A 25617-nucleotide genomic window follows, 5' to 3' on the forward strand; every position below is an offset into this window, starting at 1 on the left:
GCAAGGGGGTCCCATGGAGAACTTCTCCTTATGTGCTAATTACCACAGATGCCAGAAAACACGGCTGGGGGTCGGTAATCCAAGACAGACAAAATAGACGAGACAGCACTTCCAACATATGTCAGCTTTTTAATCACCCGTGCGAAGTTTCAGTCCAACAGGACCTTTCTCAAGCATGCTTGAGAAAGGTCCTGTTGGACTGAAACGTTGCATGGGTGATTAAAAAGCTGACATATGTTGGAAGTGCTGTCTCCTCGTCTATTTTGTCTATCTGATATAGGGGACCGCGGATCCGGTCCTATTGAGGCGTGCACCCACTTGTGGTCCAGTGCTGTGGTAATTTTCTGCTTTGGTAATCCAAGACATGCACTTTCAAGGCACATGGCCTGTTCAGATGAAGACTGTCCTCAAACTTCAGGGAACTAAAAGCCGAATGGGAGACATGTATAAGAGCTTCACCCATCATAAAAGGGAGGCATGTAAGGATTTTATCGGACAACACAACAGCAGTGTCCTTTCTTCGCCATCAAGGGGGAACAAGACACACACTTCTTCAGGCCCTCTCTGCACAAATTTTCAGTTGGGCAGAAGAAAATGTCCTATCCATCTCTGCAGTCCACCTAAAAGGCTCAGCAGATTTCCTGAGTTGGGAAAAAGTAGTCCCTGGAGAATTGGTCCCTAAACAGGGACGTCATTCTGTCATTAACCCGAAAATGGGGTTATCCACAAATAGACCTTTTTGCCACAAGGAAAAACTCCCAGGTAGAGACATTCTCGCTAAATCTCAGACAACCCATTGGGAGTAGATGCATTATCCCATCCCTGGGAAATGGATCTGGCCTATACCTTTCCTCCATAATACCAATGGCATTAAGAAAAATCCAGGAAGATTTGACAAAGCTCATCATTATTCTTCCCTTTTGGCCAAAAAGAAGCTGGTTTCCAATCGTAAAGTACCTAGTGTTGGAAGACCCTATCGTGCTCCCAGTCAAGAAGAATCTTCTCTCCCAGGGTCCCTTTTTTCTTTCAGGGAATAGAAACTCTGAAGTTGTCAGCCTGGATCCTGAAAGGCAGATCTTGAGAAACCACGGTTTGTCAGACTAGGTAATTTCAACTATCTTGTCAAGTCATAAAGAAGTTACCTCAAAAAATTTGGAAGAAATTCTGTTCCTGGTATGGAGATCCAGGACCAGACGCCTTTACTCCCAACATCGCGAAAATCCTAGATTTTCTACACTCTGGATTCAAAAAAGGGCTTGGCCCTAGTTACTTTTAAAAGTGCAGATTTCAGCCTTACGTAATTTTTTCAATACTCCTTTAGCTGAACATCGGTGGAGCCGGTCATAGAACCCTACCTAAAAGTAAAATAATTTGTGTATAGGTTCAGACAGCACCAGATACGTGGAAGGGTGAGGTTTTGCACGGATAGGGGCCCAACCCAAACCTAAATATAAAAGAGTATCCGGCACACCAATTTTGAAACAAAGGTATTTTGTTTTTAATGCCAGTGGCAGAGTGCGATGTTTCGGTCTAAGTGAACTTCATCAGGCACTGAGCCGTGCTGGGAAACTGAATAGACGAGTGCTAGTGGTGCTGATAGCGGCTGGCCGCTGTATCGTGGCGCTCTTCTATTCTAGTTTCCCAGCACGGCTCAGTGCCTGATGAAGGTCACTTAGACCGAAACGTCGCACTCTGCCACTGGCATTAAAAACAAAATAAAAAATACCTTTGTTTCAAAATTGGTGTGCCGGATACTCTTTTATATTTTTGTAAAAGAAAACAAGGTCATTCTAAAGCTAGAACCTTTTATTCCGAAAGTATCTACCTTCCATAGGGAACAAGAAATAATTCTACCTCCCTTTTTGTCCAGATCCTAAAGACCAACAAGAAGAAAAGTTCCATTGGCTGGATGACAGGCGAACAATTCTCCAGTATCTGGATAGAACCTCCTCTTGGAGACCAGATAAAAATCTATTTGTCCTGTATGGGGGAAAGAATAGAGGAAAGAAAGCCTCAAAAGGCTCTCTAGTGAGATGGGTAAAAACTACCATACAAGAAGCCTACAAGTCCCAAGGACTATGTGCCCCACAAGGCATTAAAGCCCATTCAACGAGGGCAGTTTCGGCATCCTGGGCAGAAAGAAAAGGCCTCTATGGACCAAATCTGCAGAGCTGCCACTTGGTGAAGCCATTATACGTTTTACAGACATTATAGGCTAAATGTTCTGTCAGATACGGATTGAAGTTTTGGACGGAAAGTCCTCCAATCCCTAGTCCCTCCCGGAGCATTATAATTTGGTATTGCTCCTGTGGTGCTGTCATGAGGGATGTACTGGAAAGTAGGAATTAGACCTACTGGTAATTGTATTTCCAGGAATCCATCATGACAGCACCCTTACATTCCCTCCCTTTTATTGAAATTCTGATTTGTGCAAGTAACATATCAGTTATTATCCCTAGAAATAAGTTAGGGTCACATCCATCCTGGTGTAGTAATTGAAAAACACTGGCAAGTGGGTGGAGGGAGGGGCCTTTTAACCTTTGTCTTCCTGTCCCTATAGAGGTCAATAGGGCAACCTCCGCCTGTGGTGCGGTCATGATGGATTCCTGGAAATACAATTACCGGTAGGTCTAATTCTTACTTTCCCAGTACATTATATGGTACATTTAAATGGTGCTGTGAAAAACACGTTCCGCAAAAAACAAGCTGATACGGCTATATCGACAGAAAAATGAAAAGTTTGGCTCTTAGAAGGTGGGGCGGAAAAAGTGAAAACTAAAAAAAGAAAAATGTCTGTGGACTGAAATGGGTAAAAACTGTTTTTTGAAATACACATTTTGCCACTTTAACCCCTTCCCGACATTTAATGTATCCATACGCCAAAGTCGGGTAGGGGAAGTATGGAGCGGGCTCATGGAGTGAACCCGCTTCGTATGTTTGTTACAGCCGACACTTCAGAGTAACGAGCGACCCCCTCTAAAAGATCACTGTGCCACCCCGCAGCGCAATCGCGGGGGGGGGGGGGGCGATGGTTTCTATGGCTGCCTGGGGGCCTAGTGAAGGGCTTAATAGATGCCTGTCGGAATCACGATATACTGCAATACATTAGTATTGCAGTATATCATGCAAGCGATCGAACGAACGATCGCTGGTTGAAGTCCCCTAGGGGGACTAATAAAAAGAAAAGTAAAAATTAGTTAACGTTTTTTGTTTTTGTTAAATAAACATAATTTGGTATTGCAGCGTCCGTAAAAGTCAATTCAATATATCATTATTTAACCCGCACGGTGAACGCCATAAAAAAAAAAATTGTAAACGCCAGTATCTCTATTTCTTGGTCCAATAATCTCCCACAAAAAATGAAATAAAAAGTGATCAAACCGTCGCATGTACACCAAAATTGTAGTATTAAAAACTACAGCTTATCCCGCAAAAAATAAGCCCTCATACCACTTAATCGACGGAAAAATAAAATAAAAAAGTTATGGCTCTCTGAATTTGGCAACCCAAAATATATTTTCTTTTTTACACTTAGGTTTTTACTTGTAAAAGTAGTAAAATATAGAAAAAACGATATATATTTGGTATCGCCATAATCTTATTGACCCACAGAATAAAGTTAACATGTTTTAATTGCACAGTGCATTCCGTAAAAACGGCGCGCAAAAAACCATGGAGGAATCGTTTTTTTTTTTTTGTTTTTTTTCCATTTTCTACCCCACAAATTTTTTTTCCTGTTGCCTAGTACATTGTGGCAAAATAAATGGTGCTATGAAATACTAAAACTCGTCCCGCAAAAATCAAGCCCGCATAGTACTATATCGACGGAAAAATAAAGACGTTATGGCTTTTGAAATGTGGGGAGGAAAAAATGAAAATCTGAAAAAGGGCTGCTGCGGGAAGGGGTTGTATTGCGCCGTGCCATGGGTATATATTCTTTACATACTGAGACTATTGTACTCCTGCACCCCCTGCTGTTTCAGCATGTGAGCAATAAACACGAAACACTCACAGCAGTATACATCTCCAATTCGACAATACACATAATCGGCCGGTGCAGCAAACGCTCGTTTGCTACTGTAACGCGGAGCTATGGATGGGGACTAGCGGTCGTTACTCCAATTGCTCGTCCCCATAGCCACACATTATTATGTCGCCAGAGCGTCTCTGTTTACACAGGGAGATGTGTCAACAACGATAATTAAATTTTTTAAAACTATACGACTAGCAGATGATCGAGCGTTTTCTCGTTCGTCTGCTGATCGTTCCCCTGTTTACACAGAGCAATTATCGTCAACGAGCGTTCTATGAATGGTCATCTGCCCAATAATCGCCCAGTATAAAACCCCCTTTAATGCACTGTGAGATATGTATTTTGTGCTGGGAATTGACAGGCTGCCTTTCTTTCCTCTGAGATCTCCTCACTTCCAATACAGGCGAAGAAGGAAGGGAGCGTGCTGTTCATACTTCTAAATTAGAAAACTCTGTTGACTCCCGTTCCGCTATTCTTTTATGCCTGCTGTACTGCAGTCCATAGTGCTTTCGTTCTGAGATCCGAACATCAGTTCTATAGAAAATACGTAATAAAAGTTATTGAAATCACTTTAATAATCTTGCAGTCTGAAGAGTGGGGGCCGCTCTGTCTCCCGAAACAGCCGATTTTTGCCTGGGAATGATGCGACCAGCTCTAGTATGGCTCATAGAGGTGGCCTGAGCAGGGGAACCCGCTCTGACGTCCATATGTCCTTTCAGACAGCACTATTAATGCACAGCAGGCAAAGTTTGTCACGTTAGGGCCTGTACACTTCAGCGTTCGGAACTGACGAGTAGATCCCATTCAACCTTTTAGTTGGAGGATCCGATGAACGGAAACCATAGCTTCCGTTTGCATTGTAGCTGGCTTCCGTTCCGGAAAGTTTCCGTTCTTTTCACGGAAACAGTAGCGAAGTCGACTGCACTACTGTTTTCGTGAAAGAAACAAACTTTATGGAACGTAAACAAACTGCAACGGAAGCATCACCGTTGAAATCAGTGGTAATGCAAACGGCAGCTATAGTTTCCGTTCATCGGTTCCTCCGGCGTAAAGTTTGAACGGAACCCAAACGCTGATGTGAACAGGCCTGCAATGTCCTACATTGCCGCTACCATAAAGCCTGTTTTCTATAGCTAGAAGTACTTATAACCTCTTCCATCTGGCTTTGCATAACAGACCACCCAATAATCGTGAACTATTTCACTATCTTTCTTCGTTGCCGTCCCGTTGTATAACGTTTGTCTTTCTGGGTCTTTTTTTCATAGTTGATGACAAGACAAAGGATACTGCAATAAAGCTGGCGGAATTTGTTGTTCAGATGGGACCAGAAATAGAGCAATTCAGCATGGAGAATAGTGTAAACAACCCAGAGTTTTGGTAAGTGTGGGGGAATTTTATACTATAGTGACCTGTCTAAATGTTATGTGAAATTTGCAGGTTTAACTAGGAATCGCTCACTGGAAATTTTCAGTTTTCTGTAGGTCACTATGTAAACCTGTTGGTTATTGTTTTTAGAAAAACCATGGGATAAAGCACATTTATGACCTTTGCAATGGTTACTTGCTAACAAGTGTAGAAAATTCCTCCATAGGGATCGTTTGGATCCATCCTGGTGTGCACCACCAATTGTATATCATATACGTGTAAGGAAAGGGTAAATATGAGGTAGCGGGTGGAGATAATTAAAATCGAACTTTTATTTTATCTAAAAAAAAGTATTGAAATTATAAGGTGTTCTGTCAGGTGCTGGCATGTAATGTCCGTTGGGAAAGTGTGGGGTCGGAGGTCCCCTAACAGATAACCACCCCACAAAATAATTGTGCACAAAGTTTCCCGCTTTTTTTTTGTTTTTTTAAGTTTAAAATATACTGCCTGTTGGGTAAATATGCGACTATTTCAGATGTCCAATTAAGTGGGGCTGTGGGACGGTAAGTTTAGGTCCAGTGCATTTAGATCACGTATAGGCTGAACAGTCAATTTATTATAGTTTATAAACAGTTGGAAGTTATCAATGGTATAATGTTTCCCACAATAGATGTTAAAAAGTAAAATAATGTTTTAACTACATTGTTATAGAGACTTGTTGCACTTAGTCTCCCAGCGGTGTTGTGTGCTTTTTCAGTCACCGCTATTAGACCATATACAGCAATTTTGAGGCCGATTTTGACCTGCCCGCGCTTTGTTGTTTTTTTTTTTTTGCCTGCGGCCATTGAAGCTAATGCAAGGACTGTGGCCAAAAAATGCTCGGTGTAAACTGATCCTTAGGCCCTGTTCACACAGAGTTCTTTGGCGCTGATTTTGATGCCGAAATGTCCGAAATCGTCACCCATTTCAATGGGAAGCTTAGGTGTGTTTTTTTTTTGTTTCCCATGGGCGGCTTTTGATCACTCGCAGGGGGAAAAAAAGCACGGTTTCCGCCTTTGACCTCCCATTGAATCAATGAGATGCAGAAAAAAACTGTGCGCTCGTTTCTGAGCGGTTTTCGCCTGCTGTCCTTTCAGTAGCATCAATGGCCGGGGCGAAAAACGCGGAAGAATACGTGCAGGCAGTTCAAAATCTGCTTCAAAATTCCTGAAGGAATTCTGAGGCAGGTTTTGTCTGCCTGCAAAAAAAACCTCAGTATCAACAGGGCCTTAGATAGCACTTGTTAATGCAAACTGCAGGAGTTTTAGGGATAAACTGCCCTCTTGTCTTCTGGAGGCAGATGTTTTAGCTATACATCTGCCTCCTAACTAGTGCAGGGACACAGTGTTTACTTGACATTCCCACTCTAAGCGGTGAAGCTGGCAGAATTCAGAATGCCTGCTTGTTAGGATGCTGGCGCTTTCTGCACTCCTATATGGAGCTGTCAAGTCTCTGGCATCTAGTTTTAATAGACCTGTACTGTCCGTGATATTGACCTTGCCCTGCTCTGGTGCCGGGTCGAACGTCCCGGCACCAGAGCATAGGGAGCATTGTTAGATCTATCTCTGGCATGTTTTTGGCTCCTGACCATATTTTAACTCTGGGTCACACTGCTCTGGCTCTACTCCCTGCTTTAACTACTCCAGTGTCTCCAGGCAAGCATCCATAAAAAAAACCTGAGTGGACAGCATCCACGTGTGTTCCATTTTTTACACAAATCCATTCACTACTATGGGCCATTCCTGCGTGAAAAACAGACAAAGGGCATTCCACGTTTTTTCTCATTAAAGTGTTCACCTGTGGACACAGTACTGTGGAGTATAGGCCGCTGAGACTTGGTAAATATAAACAAATGTGTGGCTCTGCCCAGTGGGCTATACACTCTACTGAGCAATCAGCTCCTTAATTTTAGCCTAGTGTCCGTAGGAGGCAGACCTGTCCTTTTGCAGCAGGCAATTCTGCTAGATTTTTTTTGTTTATTTTTTCAGGTGTAGGATGAGTCCAACATGTGTTCTATTTGGTGACTCCCCTGCGGGTGCTGGGTGAAATGCATTCCCACTACTTCAGTGGGTGCCTGCCATTTTGGTGGATGCTCCGTGGATGCCCACATCTCTGGATGTTCCCCGCCTTGGTCACCCAGTCCCCTATTATTACCGCTCCAGCAGTTGAGGATGCCAGACAGCCACACTTCGTGTGTGCGTTTTCCGAAGGGGTGACAGGCTGCGCCTGAAGATGCCTGATGGGTAAGGCCCCCCCCCCCCTCCTGCCATTTGGGAGCTGTTGTGGTGGTGGTGGAGCATTCAGACTGTCAACGGGCTTTGTGGCATTATATATAGAGGGGTTTTTATTCTGTGGTGCATCTTTACTAATGGTTTCTAAGACTGACTTACTTAAGCATTATCCTCTGTTTTTACTACTGAGCAGTGTACAGAAGTCATACAATGCTGGAAACATTCCTGCTTCACGGGGGACACAGCATATTATCGCCCAATGGGCAGCTTCCCTCACCCAGGCAGTAGATCATCTCGCCCGTGCCTCTCAGGCCACGGCGGATGCCTTACAGCGCCTTCCTCCCTGGATTGCACTCCTAGTTCTCCTAGTGCATCCCTCAAGCAGTCCAGGAAATCAAGGAGATATCGTTCTTCCTCTGACTCCTCTTTGGACAAAAATGCTGCAGGCATCCTTAGTTAAAAAGATATATCAGAACCAGCTTCTTTAGGGGATGTCTCTCTCGCCGATTCGGAGTTTGAGTGTAATAGAAGAAAATCCACTCTTCTGTGAAGGATCTCATTCAGGCAGTTAGAGATATACTCAAGATTGCGTATGATCCTGCTGAATCCCCTCAGAAGGAGTTATTATTATTGCATCGCCACAGGTGACCCCACCCTCTGGTATTTTCAGATCATAAGGGTTTTGTCAAATTTGTTCTTTGATTCATGGAAACACCCTGAACAGCCTATGCACGTGTCCAAGAGTGCGTACTATATATATGTTTCCTTTCTCAGATGAGTGTTTTGCCAAATTGTCCGCACACCCTTCGGTAGATGCTCCCATTGTCCGGCTTTATGAAAATAAAGCCGCAGCTTGTCAGTCCCTCTTTTGTAGCATATTGGGTTAGCTTGGCTAGTTTTGAGCTAGCTACCCAACTGCAGGATGCAATTGATTCTGGGGACTTTCATGTGGATACTTCACTGCTAGCATGGACAGCTTTTGTAGAGGTCTAAATATATCTGTGATGTCTCCGTCCAAGCTGCCCAAAGGTAGGCTAAGGCCATGGCTAATGAGGTAGCTGCCCCCAGGTCCATTTGGACTAGGAACTGGGATACTGAGGGTATGTGCACACACACTAATTACGTCCGTAATCGACGGACGTATTTCGGCCGCAAGTCCCGGACCGAACACAGTGCAGGGAGCCGGGCTCCTAGCATCATAGTTATGTCCGATGCTAGGAGTCCCTGCCTCGCTGCAGGACAACTGTCCCATACTGAAAACATGATTACAGTACGGGACAGTTGTCCTGCAGAGAGGCAGGGACTCCTAGCATCGTATATAACTATGATGCTAGGAGCCCGGCTCCCTGCACTGTGTTCGGTCCGGGACTTGCGGCCGAAATACGTCCGTCAATTACGGACGTAATTAGTGTGTGTGCACATACCCTAATAGTGCCTCTAGCAAGAAGGTTTTCACCCTTCCATTTGCCAAGGATCTCCTTTATGGACCTGACCAGGTCCAACTCCTTTCTGAGGCTACAGGAGGAAGGAGCACTTTTCTTCCACAACGTGGTCAAAGACCACGCCCAGTTCCTTCAGTCAGAAGACAAAGATGGTTTCGTTCATTTCGGTACTCTGCCCCAACTCAGAGGCAGAACTCGCGAGACTCGTCCCTTCGACGTGCAGAGAACCTTCCTTTCGTTCTATAAACTCCTGGAAGCCCTGCAACAGACCCGCTCCAGCACAGCGGGCTTCCACAGCCTGAAAATTTTCCCTCACCTGAGCTGCTCTCTTGCAAGAAAACATTGAGGATGCCTGGGTGCGGGAGGTTGTGTCAAAGCTTGGAGGATATAACGCCTGGGAGGAAAATTTATTTTGTAGCCTAAGGGTATGTTCACACGGCAGCGTCCAATACGCCTGAAATTACGGAACTGTTTTCAGGCGACAACAGCTCCTGAATTTCAGACGTAATTGCCCGTACTCGCGTTTTTCGCGGCGTCAATTACGGACGTAATTGGAGCTGTTTTTCAATGGAGTCAATGAAAAACTGCTCCAGTTACGTCTCAAGAAGTGACATGCACTTCTTTGACGCGGGCGTCTTTTTGCGCACCGTCTTTTGACAGCGGCGCGTAAAAAAAAAAAAAAAAAAGCCTGTGTGCACAGCACATCGTAACCCCATTGATTTCAATAAGCAGATGTTTGGAGCCGTATTTTCGGACGTAATTCGAGGCGTAAAACGCCCGAATTACGTCCGTAAATAGGGTGTGTGAACATACCCTTATAGTTTTTCCTCCCAGGCGTTTATCCTCCAAACTTTTTCTCAACCATTCAGTGTCTCCCCCATCAAGAAGTAATTGTCCCAGCACCAGTTCCAGAGCTGTTCAAAGGGTTTTATTCAAACCTTTTCACAGCAAAAAAAGGATGGATCTCTTCGACCTATTTTGGATCTAAAACGTCTCGATATGTGAAGATTCGAGTTCCTGCCTTCAATAGACATCAAGGATGCTTATCTTAATGTTCCTATTGCTCAAGTACATCATCGTTTCCTGCGCTTTGCAGTAGGTTCCGAGCACTTCCAGTTTGTGGCCCTCCCGTTCAGGCTGGCCACGACTAAGTTTCATGACTAAGATCATGGCGGCGCCCATGACTGTCCTCCGAACCAGGGGATAGTGGTTATTCCGTACTTGGACTGGCACCTTCCAAACAGGACAACTTGGACATTCTCAACATTACACTGGATTATCTTTGCAGATTCGGGTGGCTGATCAACAGCACCAAGTCATCTCCTTCTCGGGGAATGTAGTTTCTAGGGATGGTCCTGAATACTCAGACGGCCAGGGTATTCTTACCCAAGGACAAAATTTCCACTCTCAGACAGTTAGTGACAGTACTCCGCAGGGATGCTCCATCCGCTTCTGCATGAAAGTCTTGGGGACGATGGTCTCAACCTTTTGAGGCAGTCCTATTTGCTCAATTTCACTCCCAATCTCTACAGCTGGCAACTCTATCTCGTTGGGACTCCTTGGATCTGATGATCCGTCTGCCCCTTTCAGTCAAGAAGGAGCCTCTGTGGTGGATGTCTTTCCCCAACATCTCTCAGGGAAAACCCTTCACAACTCTCCACTGGCAAGTCATCACAATGGAAGCAAGTGTGTCTGGCCGGGGGGGGGGGGGGGGGCGATCTTCGGCTTCTTCACAGTCCAGGGTACCTGGTCTGACCCAGAAGCTCCGCTCCAGATCAACACCTTTGAGCTGAGGGCCATCTTCCTGGCCCTGTCTCACTGGACATCTCATCTCCAGGGTCTTCCAGTGCGGATACAGACCAACAACTCTACAGCATTGGCATACATCAATCATCAGTGAGGTACTAGTAGCAGGACTGTGTGGAAGGAAACTACCAAGATCCTTCGCTGGGCAGAACAAAATGTCCCAGCAATCTCAGCAGTGCACATCCCAGGAGTAGATAACTTGGAGGCAGATTACCTGAGCCGGGAAAGCCTGCATCCCAGAGAATGGTCTCTTTATCTAGAGACTTATTTATTTTTCACCGCAGTTGCGTTCGGTGGGGTTTCCCAGATGTGGATCTCTGCCTCTCGCCTCAATCACAAGTGCCTTGACTACGCCACCAGAACCAACGATTCCAGGCCCATAGGAGACGACGCTCTGGTTCTCCCCTGGTTGTCCTTCAGCCTCTATCTTTTTCCTCCCTTTCCACTCCTGCCTCGAGTGCTGAAAAGGGTCAAGGACGCAAGATGTCCTGCAACTCTGGTGACCCTAGACTGGCCTCGCAGAGTTTGCTACTCGTGCTCCTGTTGGCAGATGCTCCGTGGGCGCTTCCTCTGCGGCACGACCTCCCTTTCCCAAGGTCCAATGTTCCACTCTGCTTTACCGGCTGTGATTTACAGCTAGGCTGTTGAAACCGTGGTTTTAAAGAGGCTCTGTCACCACATTATAAGTGGCCTATTGTACATGATGTGATCGGCGCTGTAATGTAGATTACAGCAGTGTTTTTTTATTTAGTAAAACAATTTTTTACGGAGTTATGACCTATATTAGCTTTATGCTAATGAGTTTCTCAATGGACAACTGGGCGTATTTTACTATATAACCAAGTGGGCGTTGTACAGAGGAGTGTATGATGCGGACCAATCGGCGTCATACACTTCTCTCCATTCATTTACACTGCAGATAGCGATATAGCTATATCGTTATGTGCAGTCACATAAACACACTATAACGCTACTCATGTGTCATGACAATGAATATACATTACCTCCAGCCAGGACGTGATGTGTATTCATTCTCCTGACCACTTCTGTAGCGTCTCTGTGATTTACAGCACAGCGAGAACTCGCTGTGAATGACTGCTTACAGCGTAATCTCGCAAGACTACGCCTGCTATGCTGTAAATCATAGACGCTACAGAAGTGGTAGAGTAGCGTTCTAGTTTGTTTATGTGACTGCACATAACGATATAGCTATATCGCTATCTGCAGTGTAAATGAATGGAGAGAAGTGTATGACGCTGATTGGTCCGCATCATACACTCCTCTTTACAACGCCCACTTGGTTATATAGTAAAATACGCCCAGTTGTCCATTGAGAAGCTCATTGCATAAAGCTAATATAGGTCATAACTCCGTAAAAAATGATCGTTTTTCTAAATAAAAAACACTGCTGTAATCTACATTACAGCGCCGAACACATCATGTACAATATAGGCCACTTATAATGTGGTGACAGAGCCTCTTTAAAGTTCAAAGGTTTTTCTGATCCAGTCATTCAGACCGTGATTAAGGCCCGGAAGACTCCATCCCAAAGGATTTACCATTCCACTTGGTTGGCTTATTTTAGGTGGTGGGAATCTCATCCGTTCCTCCTCTCCGTTTTTCCATCCCTTGAATTCTGGACTTCATGCCGGTTTGGATCAGGGACTCAGATTTGCTACTCTAAAGAGGCATGTTTCAGCTCTATCTAGTTTTTTCCAATGCATTTTGGCTTTCTGCGCTCCAGTTCAGACTTTTTTTGCAGGGCGCCTCACATTGTGCTCCTCTTTATCGGTGCCCTCTGGCAGCTTGGGATCTCAATCTGTTCCCTGATGATCTCCAGGCTGCACCCTTCAAACCTCTGCAGGAAGTTTCTCTCAGGATCTTATCCTGGAAGGTAGTTTTCCTTGTGGCGATCACCTCTATCCGTAGAGTTTCTGATCTGGCAGCCTTGTCTTGCAAACCTCCGTTTACGTTTTTTCATAGGGACAAGGTGGGGCTATGTCTGGTGCTAAGGTGGTTCCCTCCTATCTTACAGAGGACATTGTCATTCCTTTGTTTTGTCCTAAACCTTCTCATCCACGTGAACATGCCTTACATTGCTTGGATGTTGTCAGAGCCCGTCGGGTCTACATTGCAGCTATACAGTCCCTCCGGAAGTCGGACTCCCCATTATTTTCGTTCCAGAGTGCCCTCGTAAGGGTGGCCCGGCTTCAAAAACCACCATTGCTAGCTGGATATCGTTAGCCGTTATAAGTGCCTACTCTGCTAAGGGTAGAGAACCTCCCTTCCGGGTCACTGCTCATTCTACCAGGGCAGTTGGCCTCCTGGGTGGTGCAGCATCAGGCTTCTGCTGTTCAGGTCTTTAAAGAGGCTCTGTCACCAGATTTTGCAACCCTTATCTGCTATTGCAGCAGATAGGCGCTGCAATGTAGATTACAGTAACGTTTTTATTTTTAAAAAACGAGCATTTTTGGCCAAGTTATGACCATTTTTGTAGTTATGCAAATGAGGCTTGCAAAAGTCCAAGTGGGTGTGTATTATGTGCGTACATCGGGGCGTTTTTAATACTTTTACTAGCTGGGCGTTCTGATGAGAAGTATCATCCACTTCTCTTCAGAACGCCCAGCTTCTGGCAGTGCAGACACAGCCGTGTTCTCGAGAGATCACGCTGTGTCGTCACTCACAGGTCCTGCATCGTGTCAGACGAGCGAGGACACCGGCACCAGAGGCTTCAGTTGATTCTGCAGCAGCATCGGCGTTAGCAGGTAAGTCGATGTAGCTACTTACCTGCAAACGCTGATGCTGCTGCAGAATCAACTGTAGCCTCTGGTGCCGGTGTCCTCGCTCGTCTGACACGATGCAGGACCAGTGAGTGACGACACAGCGTGATCTCTCGAGAACACGGCTGTGTCTGCACTGCCAGAAGCTGGGCGTTCTGAAGAGAAGTGGATGATACTTCTCATCAGAACGCCCAGCTAGTAAAAGTATTAAAAACGCCCCGATGTACGCACATAATACACGCCCACTTGGACTTTTACTTTTAAACACACCCACTTGGACTTTTGCAAGCCTCATTTGCATAACTACAAAAATGGTCATAACTTGGCCAAAAATGCTCGTTTTTAAAAAATAAAAACGTTACTGTAATCTACATTGCAGCGCCTGTCTGTGTGCAATAGCAGATAGGGGTTGCAAAATCTGGTGACAGAGCCTCTTTAACTAGTTTCATCCCTCTAGTGAAAGCGGCCTGTACCCCATGGTATGGTGTCCTCCAGTGAATGCAATAAGAAAGGGGTTTTACTGGTAAGTACAAAAATTCTGTCTTGTGTGGTTTATTTGTTTTGTGTTTTGTTTTTTTTTTGGGGGGCGGGGGGGTGTTTTAACACGAACTAATGATCTGAGAAAAAAAAAACTGACGTCTTAATTGGCCCGTTAATTATAACTGGTCAGTTTTGGTGTCAAATTTTCCTCTCCCACAAATTGGTCAAAGTAGACTTCGCCTTGGTAGCTACAGATGCCCCCTGCTTTCCCTGTAGTTCTGAAGATAATAAAGGATCACCGATGTTTAACTTTTCCATTTTTCATTTTTGACAATACAGTTCATAAGTTAGTCAGATCATAGACTGTTCGAAATAGAAAGAGACCGTAACCACTTTATAACTTCTTTAGGTTTTTATGTGAAAAAGAAAGTCCAGCATACAAGTTCTATAAAAGTAAAGTGGAGGAGTTCAAGCAAGCTGGAGAAGCGGAAGCAACTGATGATGAGGAAATTGGGCTAGAGGATTGTGATTTGGAAAACATAAGGACCGGAGATGAATCGCAAAATGACTCTGATGTGGAAATGGGTGCAGAATGTGAAGCTGCTGAAGCTCCAAGCACAGAGAGTACTCCAAGCACAGAGAATACTCCAGTAGCTGCATTTAGCCACATGCCTACTCCAGCTCGGCCTCCTATAGCTCGAAAGCGAGTAGCTAATCTTAAGGTTGGCATGCTTCCACCTAAAAGAGTTTGTCTTGTTGAAGAGCCAAAAAGTAAGACACATTTATTTTATTTTTATCCTGGTTTGATTTTTAGAGGACTTGCCACCTGCCCAAAAAACTGCAGCTGACATCTGATTGCCGGCAAGCCTTACAAATGTTTAGTTTTTTCTTCTAGCACCCACTGTTCCTGAGATATTAGAATCTGTGAGCTGTCAACTGCAGTTTTTTGGGCAAGTGACAGGTCCTGTTTAATGTAGGTTTCTTTGTATGCCTCTCCAAGGATTGACTTGTATGGTTTTCCACAAGTCATTGGGAGTTCGGCAGCATCTCTGATTAACATGATATAAGGCTTAATCTCTATATAAATGAAAAATACAGCATTCTAACACACAAATGGGGGTGGGGGGATTTATGAAGACTGGCATTTTCTCGGCCAGTCTTTATTTAAAGGCCATGTATGCAGCGTATCCACTCTGGAGCCCGCATTGAATTCAGGCCGAAAAACCGCACCAAACTGTGGTGCAGGTTTTCGGAAGGAATGTCCGCTGCGGAAAAAAGCGGTTACGTTTTTAAAAAAAAAAAATCCTTTACTTACCCTGGTCTTCGTATGGCAATGCGCCCCACTGTGTTGTCTGAGCAGCCCGGCCTCCTGGGATGACGTTTCATCCCATGTGACCACTGCAGCCTGTGATTGGCGTCAGCAGTCACATGGGATGAAACGTCATCCCAGGAGGCCAGCCTGGACTGAGTGTGCTTGTTTTTTTGCAGGATTCAGTCTTAAAGGGAATGTGTCGCTAGAAAAAAAATTTTTTTTATTTAAACGGTTGGTCAATAAATGATTACACATTTGTTCTAATTTTTTTTTATTTTTTCACAAGTCAGGAAATATTATAAATTAGATTCTAATAGAATCTAGAGGGAGCAATTCCCAAAATTGCAGCATTGCAATGTGGTAAAGCAACCTCATTTTTGGTGTAGAGACACACGCTCTAGTGTGCTCACACAATGCCCCCTCCTTTATCCTGGCTAGTGCCAGGAGAAAGGAGGGGGTTGAATGTTCAAACCTCCTACACTGTGCGCCGACATTTTTTTGAACGAATGCACAGTGTAGGAGGATTACATACAGTGTTAATCACACAGTATAACACGAACATACACAAACATTACTTACCTGCTCATGCCGCCTCCGCTCCCACCGCTCCTAGTCCTTGCTTCTGAACATATGGACGGAAGCCGCGACCGGAAGTAGTCATCTTACTGTCCGGCCGCGGCTTCTGGTCCACACGAAATGGCGCCGGATGTCGCTCGGCCGAAGACCTTCCTTTTGGACTGTGTGGGAGCGGCACATGCGCCGTTCCCACACAGACGGCGTACGCTATAGTGAATGGAACGGCTCCTGTTCGCATTCACTATGGGGATGTATGTGCCTTATTCCATCTCTGTATGTGTCATTAATCGACACATACAGAGATGAAAAAAAAAAATGGCAGCCCCCATAGAGAAGTAAAAGAAAGAAAAAAGTAAAACACAAAAAATGTATTTTAATAACATACTAAAAGCAAAAACATATAAAAAAAAAATAATTTCGGGACACCTTCCCTTTAAAGAGGCTCTGTCACCAGATTATAAGTGCCCTATCTCCTACATAATCTGATCGATGCTGTAATGTAGATAACAGCAGTGGTTTTTATTTTGAAAAACGATCATTTTTGAGCAAGTTATGAGCAATTTTAGATATATGTAAATTTGTTTCTTAAAGAGGCTCTGTCACCAGATTTTGCAACCCTTATCTGCTATTGCTATTGTGTGCTGGGCGTGTTTACTTCTTTTACTAGCTGGGCGTTCTGACGAGAAGTATCATCCACTTCTCTTCAGAACGCCCAGCTTCTGGCAGTGCAGACACACGGCGTGTTCTCGAGAGATTACGCTGTGACGTCACTCACTTCCTGCCCCAGGTCCTGCATCGTGTCGGACGAGCGAGGACACATCGGCACCAGAGGCTACAGTTGATTCTGCAGCAGCATCGGCATTTGCAGGTTTTACTTCTCGTCAGAACGCCCAGCTAGTAAAAGAAGTAAACACGCCCAGTTGTAACACACAGTTGGACTTTTACTTTAAACACGCCCAGTTGGACTTTTGCAATCCTCATTTGCATAAATACAAAAATGGTCATAACTTGGCCAAAAATGCTCGTTTTTTAAAAATAAAAACGTTACTGTAATCTACATTGCAGCGCCGATCTGCTGCAATAGCAGATAGGGGTTGCAAAATCTGGTGACGGAGCCTCTTTAAAGACCAACTGGGCGTGTTTTTACTTTTTACCAATTGGGCGTTATACAGAGAAGTGTCTGACGCTGACCAATCAGTGACCAATCAGCCTCATACACTTCTCATTGTTTCAGCCCATCATGATCCACAGCACAGTGTGATTGCAGTGAAAGAAGCTGGGCTGGAACAATGAGAAGTGTAGGACGTTGATTGGTCAGCCTCATACACTTCTTTACAACACCCACTTAGTCAAAAGTAAAAACACGCCCAGTTGGTCCTTAAGAAACGAATTAGCATAAATCTAAAATTGCTCATAACTTGCTCAAAAATGATCGTTTTTCAAAATAAAAACCACCGGTTATCTACATTACAGTGCCGATCAGACTATGTAGGAGATAGGGCACTTATAATCTGGTGACAGAGCCTCTTTAACTTAGTGTCTGTAGGAGGCAGACACTCCTGTTATTGCAGCAGCCTTATTTTTTTTTTGTCATTTTGTATCTTCTAGGACAGTGCATTCTTTCTTGAAACCGGGTAGGACCAGCCCTAGGCCTCCCTCACTACATGTGCCGTAGTCCTCAATTCCTAAGTGTTTTTTTTCTCACCTGTGGGAGTATTTTCCCTAGCAGACCTTGGAAGCCAGGAAGCCGTTGCCCCCTTCCTAAGGTGGCGTAATTGCTTGCTGTGCAGTACTGGAGTGTACTCCTTGGCCACCTAACCTCCATTGTTTAACATAGTGTGGGGTGAGGTGATCTCCTCTACTGCAACGTCTGTCCCGAACGGAGAACCTTCTTGCCAGACAACCATCACATTCCATTATGCCTGCTCTAAATGCAGCACAAAATTATCCTGTAGTCCTCTTGCTTCCCTATGTGATGCATGCATGCCGGCCTCTTGGCCAGGCGTCTGCAACGCCTGCGCCTGTGGGATTTGACCCTGACTGGGCCCATTCCCTTTTTTTAGGACTATTGGTAACTTGGAAAATATAACACAGGCCATGATGTGCATGATGGTTTACCTCTCTGACCAACCAACCCTGGACTCTTTCATCTAGGTCTTCCTCACATGACAGGCCCCAAAAGAAGGCCAGCCAGGTCCTCTTGACGAACTTCACTTTCACCGCCCTCTTCTCCCTCATCTCCCCCATGGGACGTGTTTTTTTTGTTTTGTTTGGTTTTTTTTTATCAGAAAGGGAACTTTCTGATTTCAGTTTTAGGATCCGGATGACAAGGGGTCTTCCCAACTGTCCACTTCTGTTGAAGTGCTCATTATGGCTGAAAGGTTGGTCTGCAGATATTTGACTTCCATGCGTTCCCTGACCACTCTCTTCCTTTTCCAGGTTCCAGTATCTTCAAGACCTGACTGGACAAAATCATATCTGAAGCTACTGGTGGCAAGCGCACTCCCCCAGAACAGGGTCCAACGGACCGCCCCTGTCAAGGAGGCAGGTCCTCGCTTTGTCTTTTCATGGGTACTCCACCACTCCAGACAACCATCCCTCCAGAAGCAGGAGGCCAAATCTTACTTTAAGGCTCGCCCCTCCTAGCAACCTCTACCTCAGTCCACCAAGGCCAGAGCTGGTAATCCCAACTCTTGCCGGAAGGTGCGCCCTGTTTGATTCGGGTGGGGGCAGATTTCTGCACCTGAAAGACATTTGGCTCTCCCACATTTCGAATGCCTGGTTCAGCAAGTGGTATCCACCGGATACAAAATTGAATTTACCAGTTTTCCTCCAGAGCATTTCTTCCAGTCCACTCTTCCTCAGTCTCCATCTCCGGAGCGGCTGCCTTTTTTCGTGGAGGCAATGCTCTGATCCATCAAGGAGTCATTCAGGTGCCCTCCCTCGACTCCAAGGTTTTGCGGGTTCAACTCCAACCTTTTTCCCGTACCAAAGAAAGACGGCTCAGTTCGACCCATCTGCTATTTCCGCATAGTATCCCTCCAAACGGTCATCGCTTCCATGGAACATGGGAGTTCCTGTCAATGGTGGATATCAAGGACGCATATTTGCACTATCCTATTGGCCAGTCCCACCAGTGCTGTCATTTGCAGTTCCTTCTCACCATTACCTGTTTGTGGCTCTTCTGTTCAGTCTGGCAACCACTCCAAGAGTTTTCATAAAAATCCTGTCTGTGGTGATGGAGCTCCTTTGAACCAGGGTGGGTGTCTGTCACCCCGTATCTGGACTAAATTTTTATAGTCTCCTACCAGGGAGAACAATGGGACTGCGCTCTAGATCACACTGAACACCTTGATGTTTCGGTTGGATTGTAAACCGCTCCTATTCTTGTGTGTGGTCTTGGATACTCCGTCAGCGAGGGTGTTCCTTCCCCTGGAATTGCTGTTTATCCTTCAGGAAGGGATTTGCTCGTTGTGGACAGTTGTCCTGATCTCTCTCCACCTTTTTGCTGGAGGGTCCTTGGAACTCTTTGTGCAGTTTCACACTCGTCCTCTTTAGCCGGCAATGCTTTTTTGGTGGAACTATTCTCTGGATTCTTTGGTTTAACAGATCCTTCTTGCTCTGGCTATCCGTCGAACCCTCCAGTGGGCAGACCTCTTCCCTTGCTGTTCCCCAAGGGTGCGTTTTCCTTCCGCTAAACTGGCATATCCTTTCCACTGATGCCAGCCTCAGACTGAGGAGAAATAATTTGGAACCTCACGTCCCAGCAGCTGTGGTCCCCACAAGTCCCTCAGCCTGCTGCACTGGACTTCTCTCCTGTCCGGCTTTGAAGATTCTCACCTTGGCGGAACATCAAATTCACACTCTAACAGCGGTACACATTCCAGGGGTTCGACCACTGGGTTGCGGACTACTGAAGTCATGAACAGGTGGATCCTAGTGAGTGGTCGCTCCACCAGGAGGTTTTCGACCAGATTGGCACCAGATGGGGCAGGGCAGTTGTGGACCTGATGGAGTCCAGGTTCAATCGCAAGGTTTTACCGATTTACGCGCTCATGGCTCCGTGGACCTAGCCAACCTAATAGCACTGGATTAGCTGTGTGGTTGTTGGTACATGGATGTGGTGTCCCTGCTGGAAGAAGTTCTGTGGCCCTTGCCTCTCAGTCCCGACTTCCTACGCTACGCTTAACAGCATGGCTATTGAAGCTGCCATTCTAAAGGCTTGCGGTCGAAGAGGGTTATTCTCACAATACATAAGGCTCTGAAACCTTCATCAGCCTGCATTTATCATCGTACCTGGAAGACCTTTTTTCGTTGGTGTGAGGATCGCAATCTCACTTCCTTGCGGCTCTCTCTCTCCCTCTCGATCAGAGATCTTCCTTCGTTTTTTTTAATGGAAGGTGTTTTTCTGGTAGCAGTGACTTCCATCCATAGGGTTTTTGAACTGGTGGCTCTGTCATGTCAGCTTCATTCCTGACTCTTAGTCAGGATAACGTTGTGCTCTTTGCAATGCCCTCCTTTTTGCCTGAGGACATTGTTCTGCCGTCCTTTTGTCAGTATCCCAGTCATTTAAGGGAGCGTTCTGTCTACAATCTGGATGTTGTCCGCACCTTGTCGCTTTCTTCCGGAGGTCGGATTCCTTGTCGATCCTCCCGTAGGGTCCCTGGAAGGAGTTGGCAGCCACTATCGCTCGATTGATTCAGATAGCGATTTGCAAGGCTTACAGAGTTCGGGGTAAGGTACTGTCTTTTCTGATCACGGCCCACTCTACCAGAGTGGTTGGGGCTTTCTGGGCTATGTGCAATCAAGCTTCTGCTCTTCAGGTGTGCAATGTGGCTACATGGTATTCCGTGCACACCTTTTTGCTTCTGCAGATGCTTTCCTTAGACACAAGGTCTTGCAGGCATCTGTGAAAAAGTTGACCATGTCCTTTATCGGTTGCTGCCCCTGTGGACTGCTTTAGGGCGTCCCACGGTCTCTGTCCCCCAATGTAACAAACAAGAAAACAGGATTTTTTTGAGTACTCACTGCAAAATCCTTTTCTCGTTGTAACTGCGGGAAGTTAGTCCCCACCACTACCTACTTTTATGTCGTAACATGCAAAGGGGTTAATCGTCATTCACTATACGTGATGGGTGCTGGCTTATCGAATTAAAAAAATTGTTATACGGTAGAAAGGTTTGAGGCTGAACATATGACACTACATCTGCGTGTTCTGTGCTGGATTTCAAAGGGATTTCACTATACTGGCAAAATATAACTGTTTTGCATACTCCCTCTTTAATATATATATATATATATATATATATATATATATATATATATTAAAAAATTGGTTTACTTTTATAGTCTTATTGCTTAACATTTTTTTTTTTTTATTTCAGTTCGTGATCCAGTACGTATCGAATATGAGCGCCCACGGGGACGTGGCCGTAGATACAACAGAAAAAGGGTAAGCCTTGCATAGTACAATCTAGGATAGTCACGTCCTATAGAAGTCTTCTCTATCCCGTGGAATGTAGTCTAGTTTTCGTTTACAATTATTCGAAAAAGTTTAAATCTTCCAGGAAATGGCAATAGTGTTCCTAGCAGCAAGGAAACCCAAATCGATCCATCTCCTTAGGTTATTTGTGCAAATTGACGTTTGAGATCATGTATATTAAACTACAAGGTGGGCCACGAAAAATAGAACCCGGTTTCCCTTGTGTGGCTCATCGTGCGTGACACATAGTAATACCACACAAAATAGTTACTAGTTAGTTTTACCATATGTCTACTTTATGTTGGCATCGTTTTTTGAACGTCCTTTTGTTTTTTGAGTGTTTTTTGAGGGCCCTATATATTAGAAACCATTTTAAAAACTGCACCCCTCAAAGTATTCAAAACCGCATTTGGAAAGTTTCTTAACCCTGTTTCACAGTGGAGGGGAAATGTACAAATTGTTTTTTGGGGTTTTTTTTTTTTGCACAAATTAAACTTTAAAGGGAATGTGTCGCTAGAATTTTTTTTTTTTTTAGTTAAACAGTGTATACATGATTAGACATTGTTATAGTTTTTTTTAATTTTTTCACAAGTCAGGAAATATTATAAATTAGATTCTAATTTATAACATTTCTCTGTGCTGGTCACTAGAGGGAGCAATTCCCAAAATTGCAGCATTGGCATGTGGTAAAGCAACCACACTGCTTTATCCTGCAAATTTGGTGTAAACACACATGTTCTAGTGAGCTCACAGAATCCCCCCTCCCTTATCCTGGCTAGTGCCAGGTGAAAGGAGGGGATTGTATGTTCAAGCCTCCTACACTGTGTGCCGCCATTTTTTGAGCGAATACACCGTGTAGTAGGCTTACATATAGTGGTAATCACACAGTAAAACACGGACATAACTTACCTGCTCCTGCCTCCGCCGCTCCCTCCGGTCCGTCTGCTCCCTCCGCTCCTAGTGCTTGCTTCAGAACACATGTCCGGAAACCGCGACCGGAAGTAGTCATCTTACTGTCCGCCTGCGGCTTCCGGTCCACAAGAAAATGGAGCCTGATGTCGCTCGGCCGAAGACCTTCCATTTGGACTGTGTGGGACTGTTCCCACACAGACGGCGTACAGCATAGCGAATGGAACGGCTCCCGTTCGCATTCTCTACGGGGCTGTATGTGCCGTATTCCATGTCTGTATGTGTCGTTAATCGACACATACAGAGATGAAAAAAAAATGGCAGCCCCCATAGAGCAGAAAAAGTTTGGAGAAAAAAAGTAAAACACAAACGCACAAATAACTAATTTTTTTTTTTTAATAAAACACTAAAAGCAAATAGATCTAAAAAAAAATTTTCCGCGACACCTGTCCTATAATCCATTTTTTTTTCTGTAATACACAAGGTTTTACCAGAGAAACGCAACTTTAATATTTATTGCCCAGATTCTGCAGTTTTTAGCAATATCCCACATAAGGCCTTAGTGTGCTAATGGACTGACGCTCAGGCCTCAGAAGCAAAAAAGCACCTAGTGGATTTTGGGGGCCCTTTTTTTTTTTTTTTTATTATTAGAATATACTTTATGCACCATGTCCGATTTGAAAAGGTCCTGTGGTGCCAAAACAATAGAAATGCCCCCAAAAAGACCACTTGGCAATCTAGACCCCTCAAGAGATTTATCGAGTAGGATAGTGAGCATTTTGTTTTTTTTGTTTGTTTTTTTTTTGCTGAATTTAGTGGCATTAGGCAGTGAAAATGAAAATCTAATTTTCTTTTCTGAAAAAACATTATTCCTTGTAACAATTTAAAAATTTCTAAAGGAGAAAAGGCACCCCAACATTTTGAAAAGCAATTTGTACCGATTATGGCAATACCTTTATATGTGGTCATAAAGTGCGATTTGGACACACTGCAGGGTTCAGAAGGGCAGGAGCGCTATTTGGCATGCAGATTTTGCTGGATTGGTGTTGGGGCACCATGTAGCATTTGCAGAGCCCCTGAGGTACCAGTACAGGGGAAATCCCTTAAAAGTGACCCCATTTTGGAAACTACACCCCTCATGGCATTTATCATTTTCCTGGACATATGACAGAGCTCAGGAGTGAAAGAACACAAAGCGCATTTGGGGCCTATTTTGGTGATTTTCGCAGCTTTGGCCCACAATTGCAGGGCTCTCAGGTCAAATGGTAAAACAAACCGCCAAGTAGTGACCCCCTATTTTGGAAACCAAACTCCTTAAGGAATTTTGAGGGGTGTAGTGAGGATTTTGACCCGACGGATGTTTCATTAGAAATGAATGCGTAGCGGATGATTAGTGAAAATTGCAATTTTTCACTGATATTCCATTTTAGTGCCCGATGTTATGCCCAGTTTGTGTTCACCGCGTGCTATAAATTACATATTTGCTTTATTCTGCAGGTCGATACGATTAAGGCGATACCATATGTGTGTATATATAGCTATGTTTTTACAGCATTTGCATTATAAAATGATTTATGATTTTTTTTTTAATTTTTATTATTTCACCGTATTATAAAAAGCAATAACCTATTTTTAATTTTTTTCTGTCAAAAAAAACTGAGTAAGGCCTTATTCACACGAAAGTGTCTGTTTTGCAGGCGTAAAAAAACGCAGCGTTTTTCCTGCGTTGCAGTTCCGTGTGACATCAGTGTATGGTGCTTGTCAGCGGTTTTTACGCGAGTATGTCATCCGTATGTCATCCAAAATGAAGGAGGTGGTTTTCTTTCTCATCATTTCTTTAGCAACTGTTGCGTGTATCACGCACAGCACATGGATGTGCTGTCCGTGATTTTCACGCACTCATTGACTTCAATGGGTGCGTGATGCGCAAAAAACGCACAAGTATAGGACATGCAGTAAGTTTCACACAGCGGACACATGCTGCGTGAAAAACACAATGTCTGAATGGCCCCATTGACTTGCATAGGTAGGTGTGACGTGCGTTCTTTTCACGCACGTAACGGAACGGGTTGTAGTTTTTATTGGTACTATTATGGGATACATGCAACTTTTTGATCACTTTTTATTCTATGTATTGGAATATGATGTCCTGTAGATCAGCCTCCTGGGATGATATTTTATCCCATATGACCGCTGCAGCCCGTGATTGGCTGCAGCGATACCATGGGATGAAACATAATCTCAGGAGGCCGGCCTGGACGAAAAAGTGATTTATTTTATTTATTTATTTATTTTTTTCTTGCTGCGGTATTGCCGCTTTGCTCTCGCAAAAAAAAAAAAGCAGCATCTGCTGTTTGTTGTGGGTTTAACCTCCCCATTAAATTCAACCTGCAACACAAAAGCAGCGATTTACGCATATACAATTGACATGCTGTGGATTAAAAAAAACGCGCACCATAGAATTTGAGCGTTTTTTTCCGCTCATTTACTTAGCTGCTACTTTATTATGCTGTGGGTTTTCTGCAACAAGATGTTGCGGGGGGGGGGGGAATACGCAGTATTTATGCAACACGTGAACCTAAAGGTTTAAGAAGCAAACATACAATAGGATATAAGCGTAACATTAAAAGAAAACAATGTTGAGGTCTTTGCATTACAAATTGTCTATCAGACTCTCCTTTTATATTACCTAAGGGAACTCTTACTAAGTAGAATGTTCAGGTTACTCTAAATGTTTAAGAAGCAAACCTCCTAGAATTCTTAACAGTAGCACAGAAGAGAGACATAAGAGAACAGTGTTGAGGTCATTGATGTTGACAATAATTGGTAAAGCAGAGAACATAGGGGGGAATTCATCAACCTTTTTTACACAAGTTTTCTGGTGTAGAAAAGTCGCAGAGAGGCCCTAAAGTTTCAATCTGCAATGAAAACTGACTTTTCGGGCCTTTTACGCCGTCCTCTGCACTTTTTGGAAAGGGACTTGGTTCATCGAGCGGGACGGGTCCATTGCAGATTGTTAACATTTATTATAATTTGTGCCAAAAAGCTGGCATAAATAATAGCAAATCTGTGCTAGCTAAAAGATTTTACTGTGTAGGCATAGCAATTTCATGTTGCCCCCCCCCCCCTCAGATTGATTTGGTGATCGTAATACGAATTCAA

General features: G+C 44.4%; 1 protein-coding gene across 2 annotated transcripts in view; it reads left to right on the plus strand.

Annotated features, from left to right (window-relative positions):
• LOC142648710 (SURP and G-patch domain-containing protein 2-like) overlaps nt 1-25617 on the plus strand; it is an 89314-nt gene that overhangs the window by 57988 nt on the left and 5709 nt on the right. For both annotated transcript variants that reach the window (XM_075825469.1, XM_075825470.1), the window contains exons 6-8: nt 5299-5410; nt 14586-14947; nt 21449-21516. In XM_075825469.1, coding sequence (XP_075681584.1) covers nt 5299-5410; nt 14586-14947; nt 21449-21516 — 542 coding nt within the window. The remainder of the gene's footprint in view (nt 1-5298; nt 5411-14585; nt 14948-21448; nt 21517-25617) is intronic.

The sequence above is a fragment of the Rhinoderma darwinii genome, chromosome 1, assembly GCF_050947455.1.
Source record: "Rhinoderma darwinii isolate aRhiDar2 chromosome 1, aRhiDar2.hap1, whole genome shotgun sequence".
In the NCBI taxonomy this organism is placed as follows: Eukaryota; Metazoa; Chordata; class Amphibia; order Anura; family Rhinodermatidae; genus Rhinoderma; species Rhinoderma darwinii.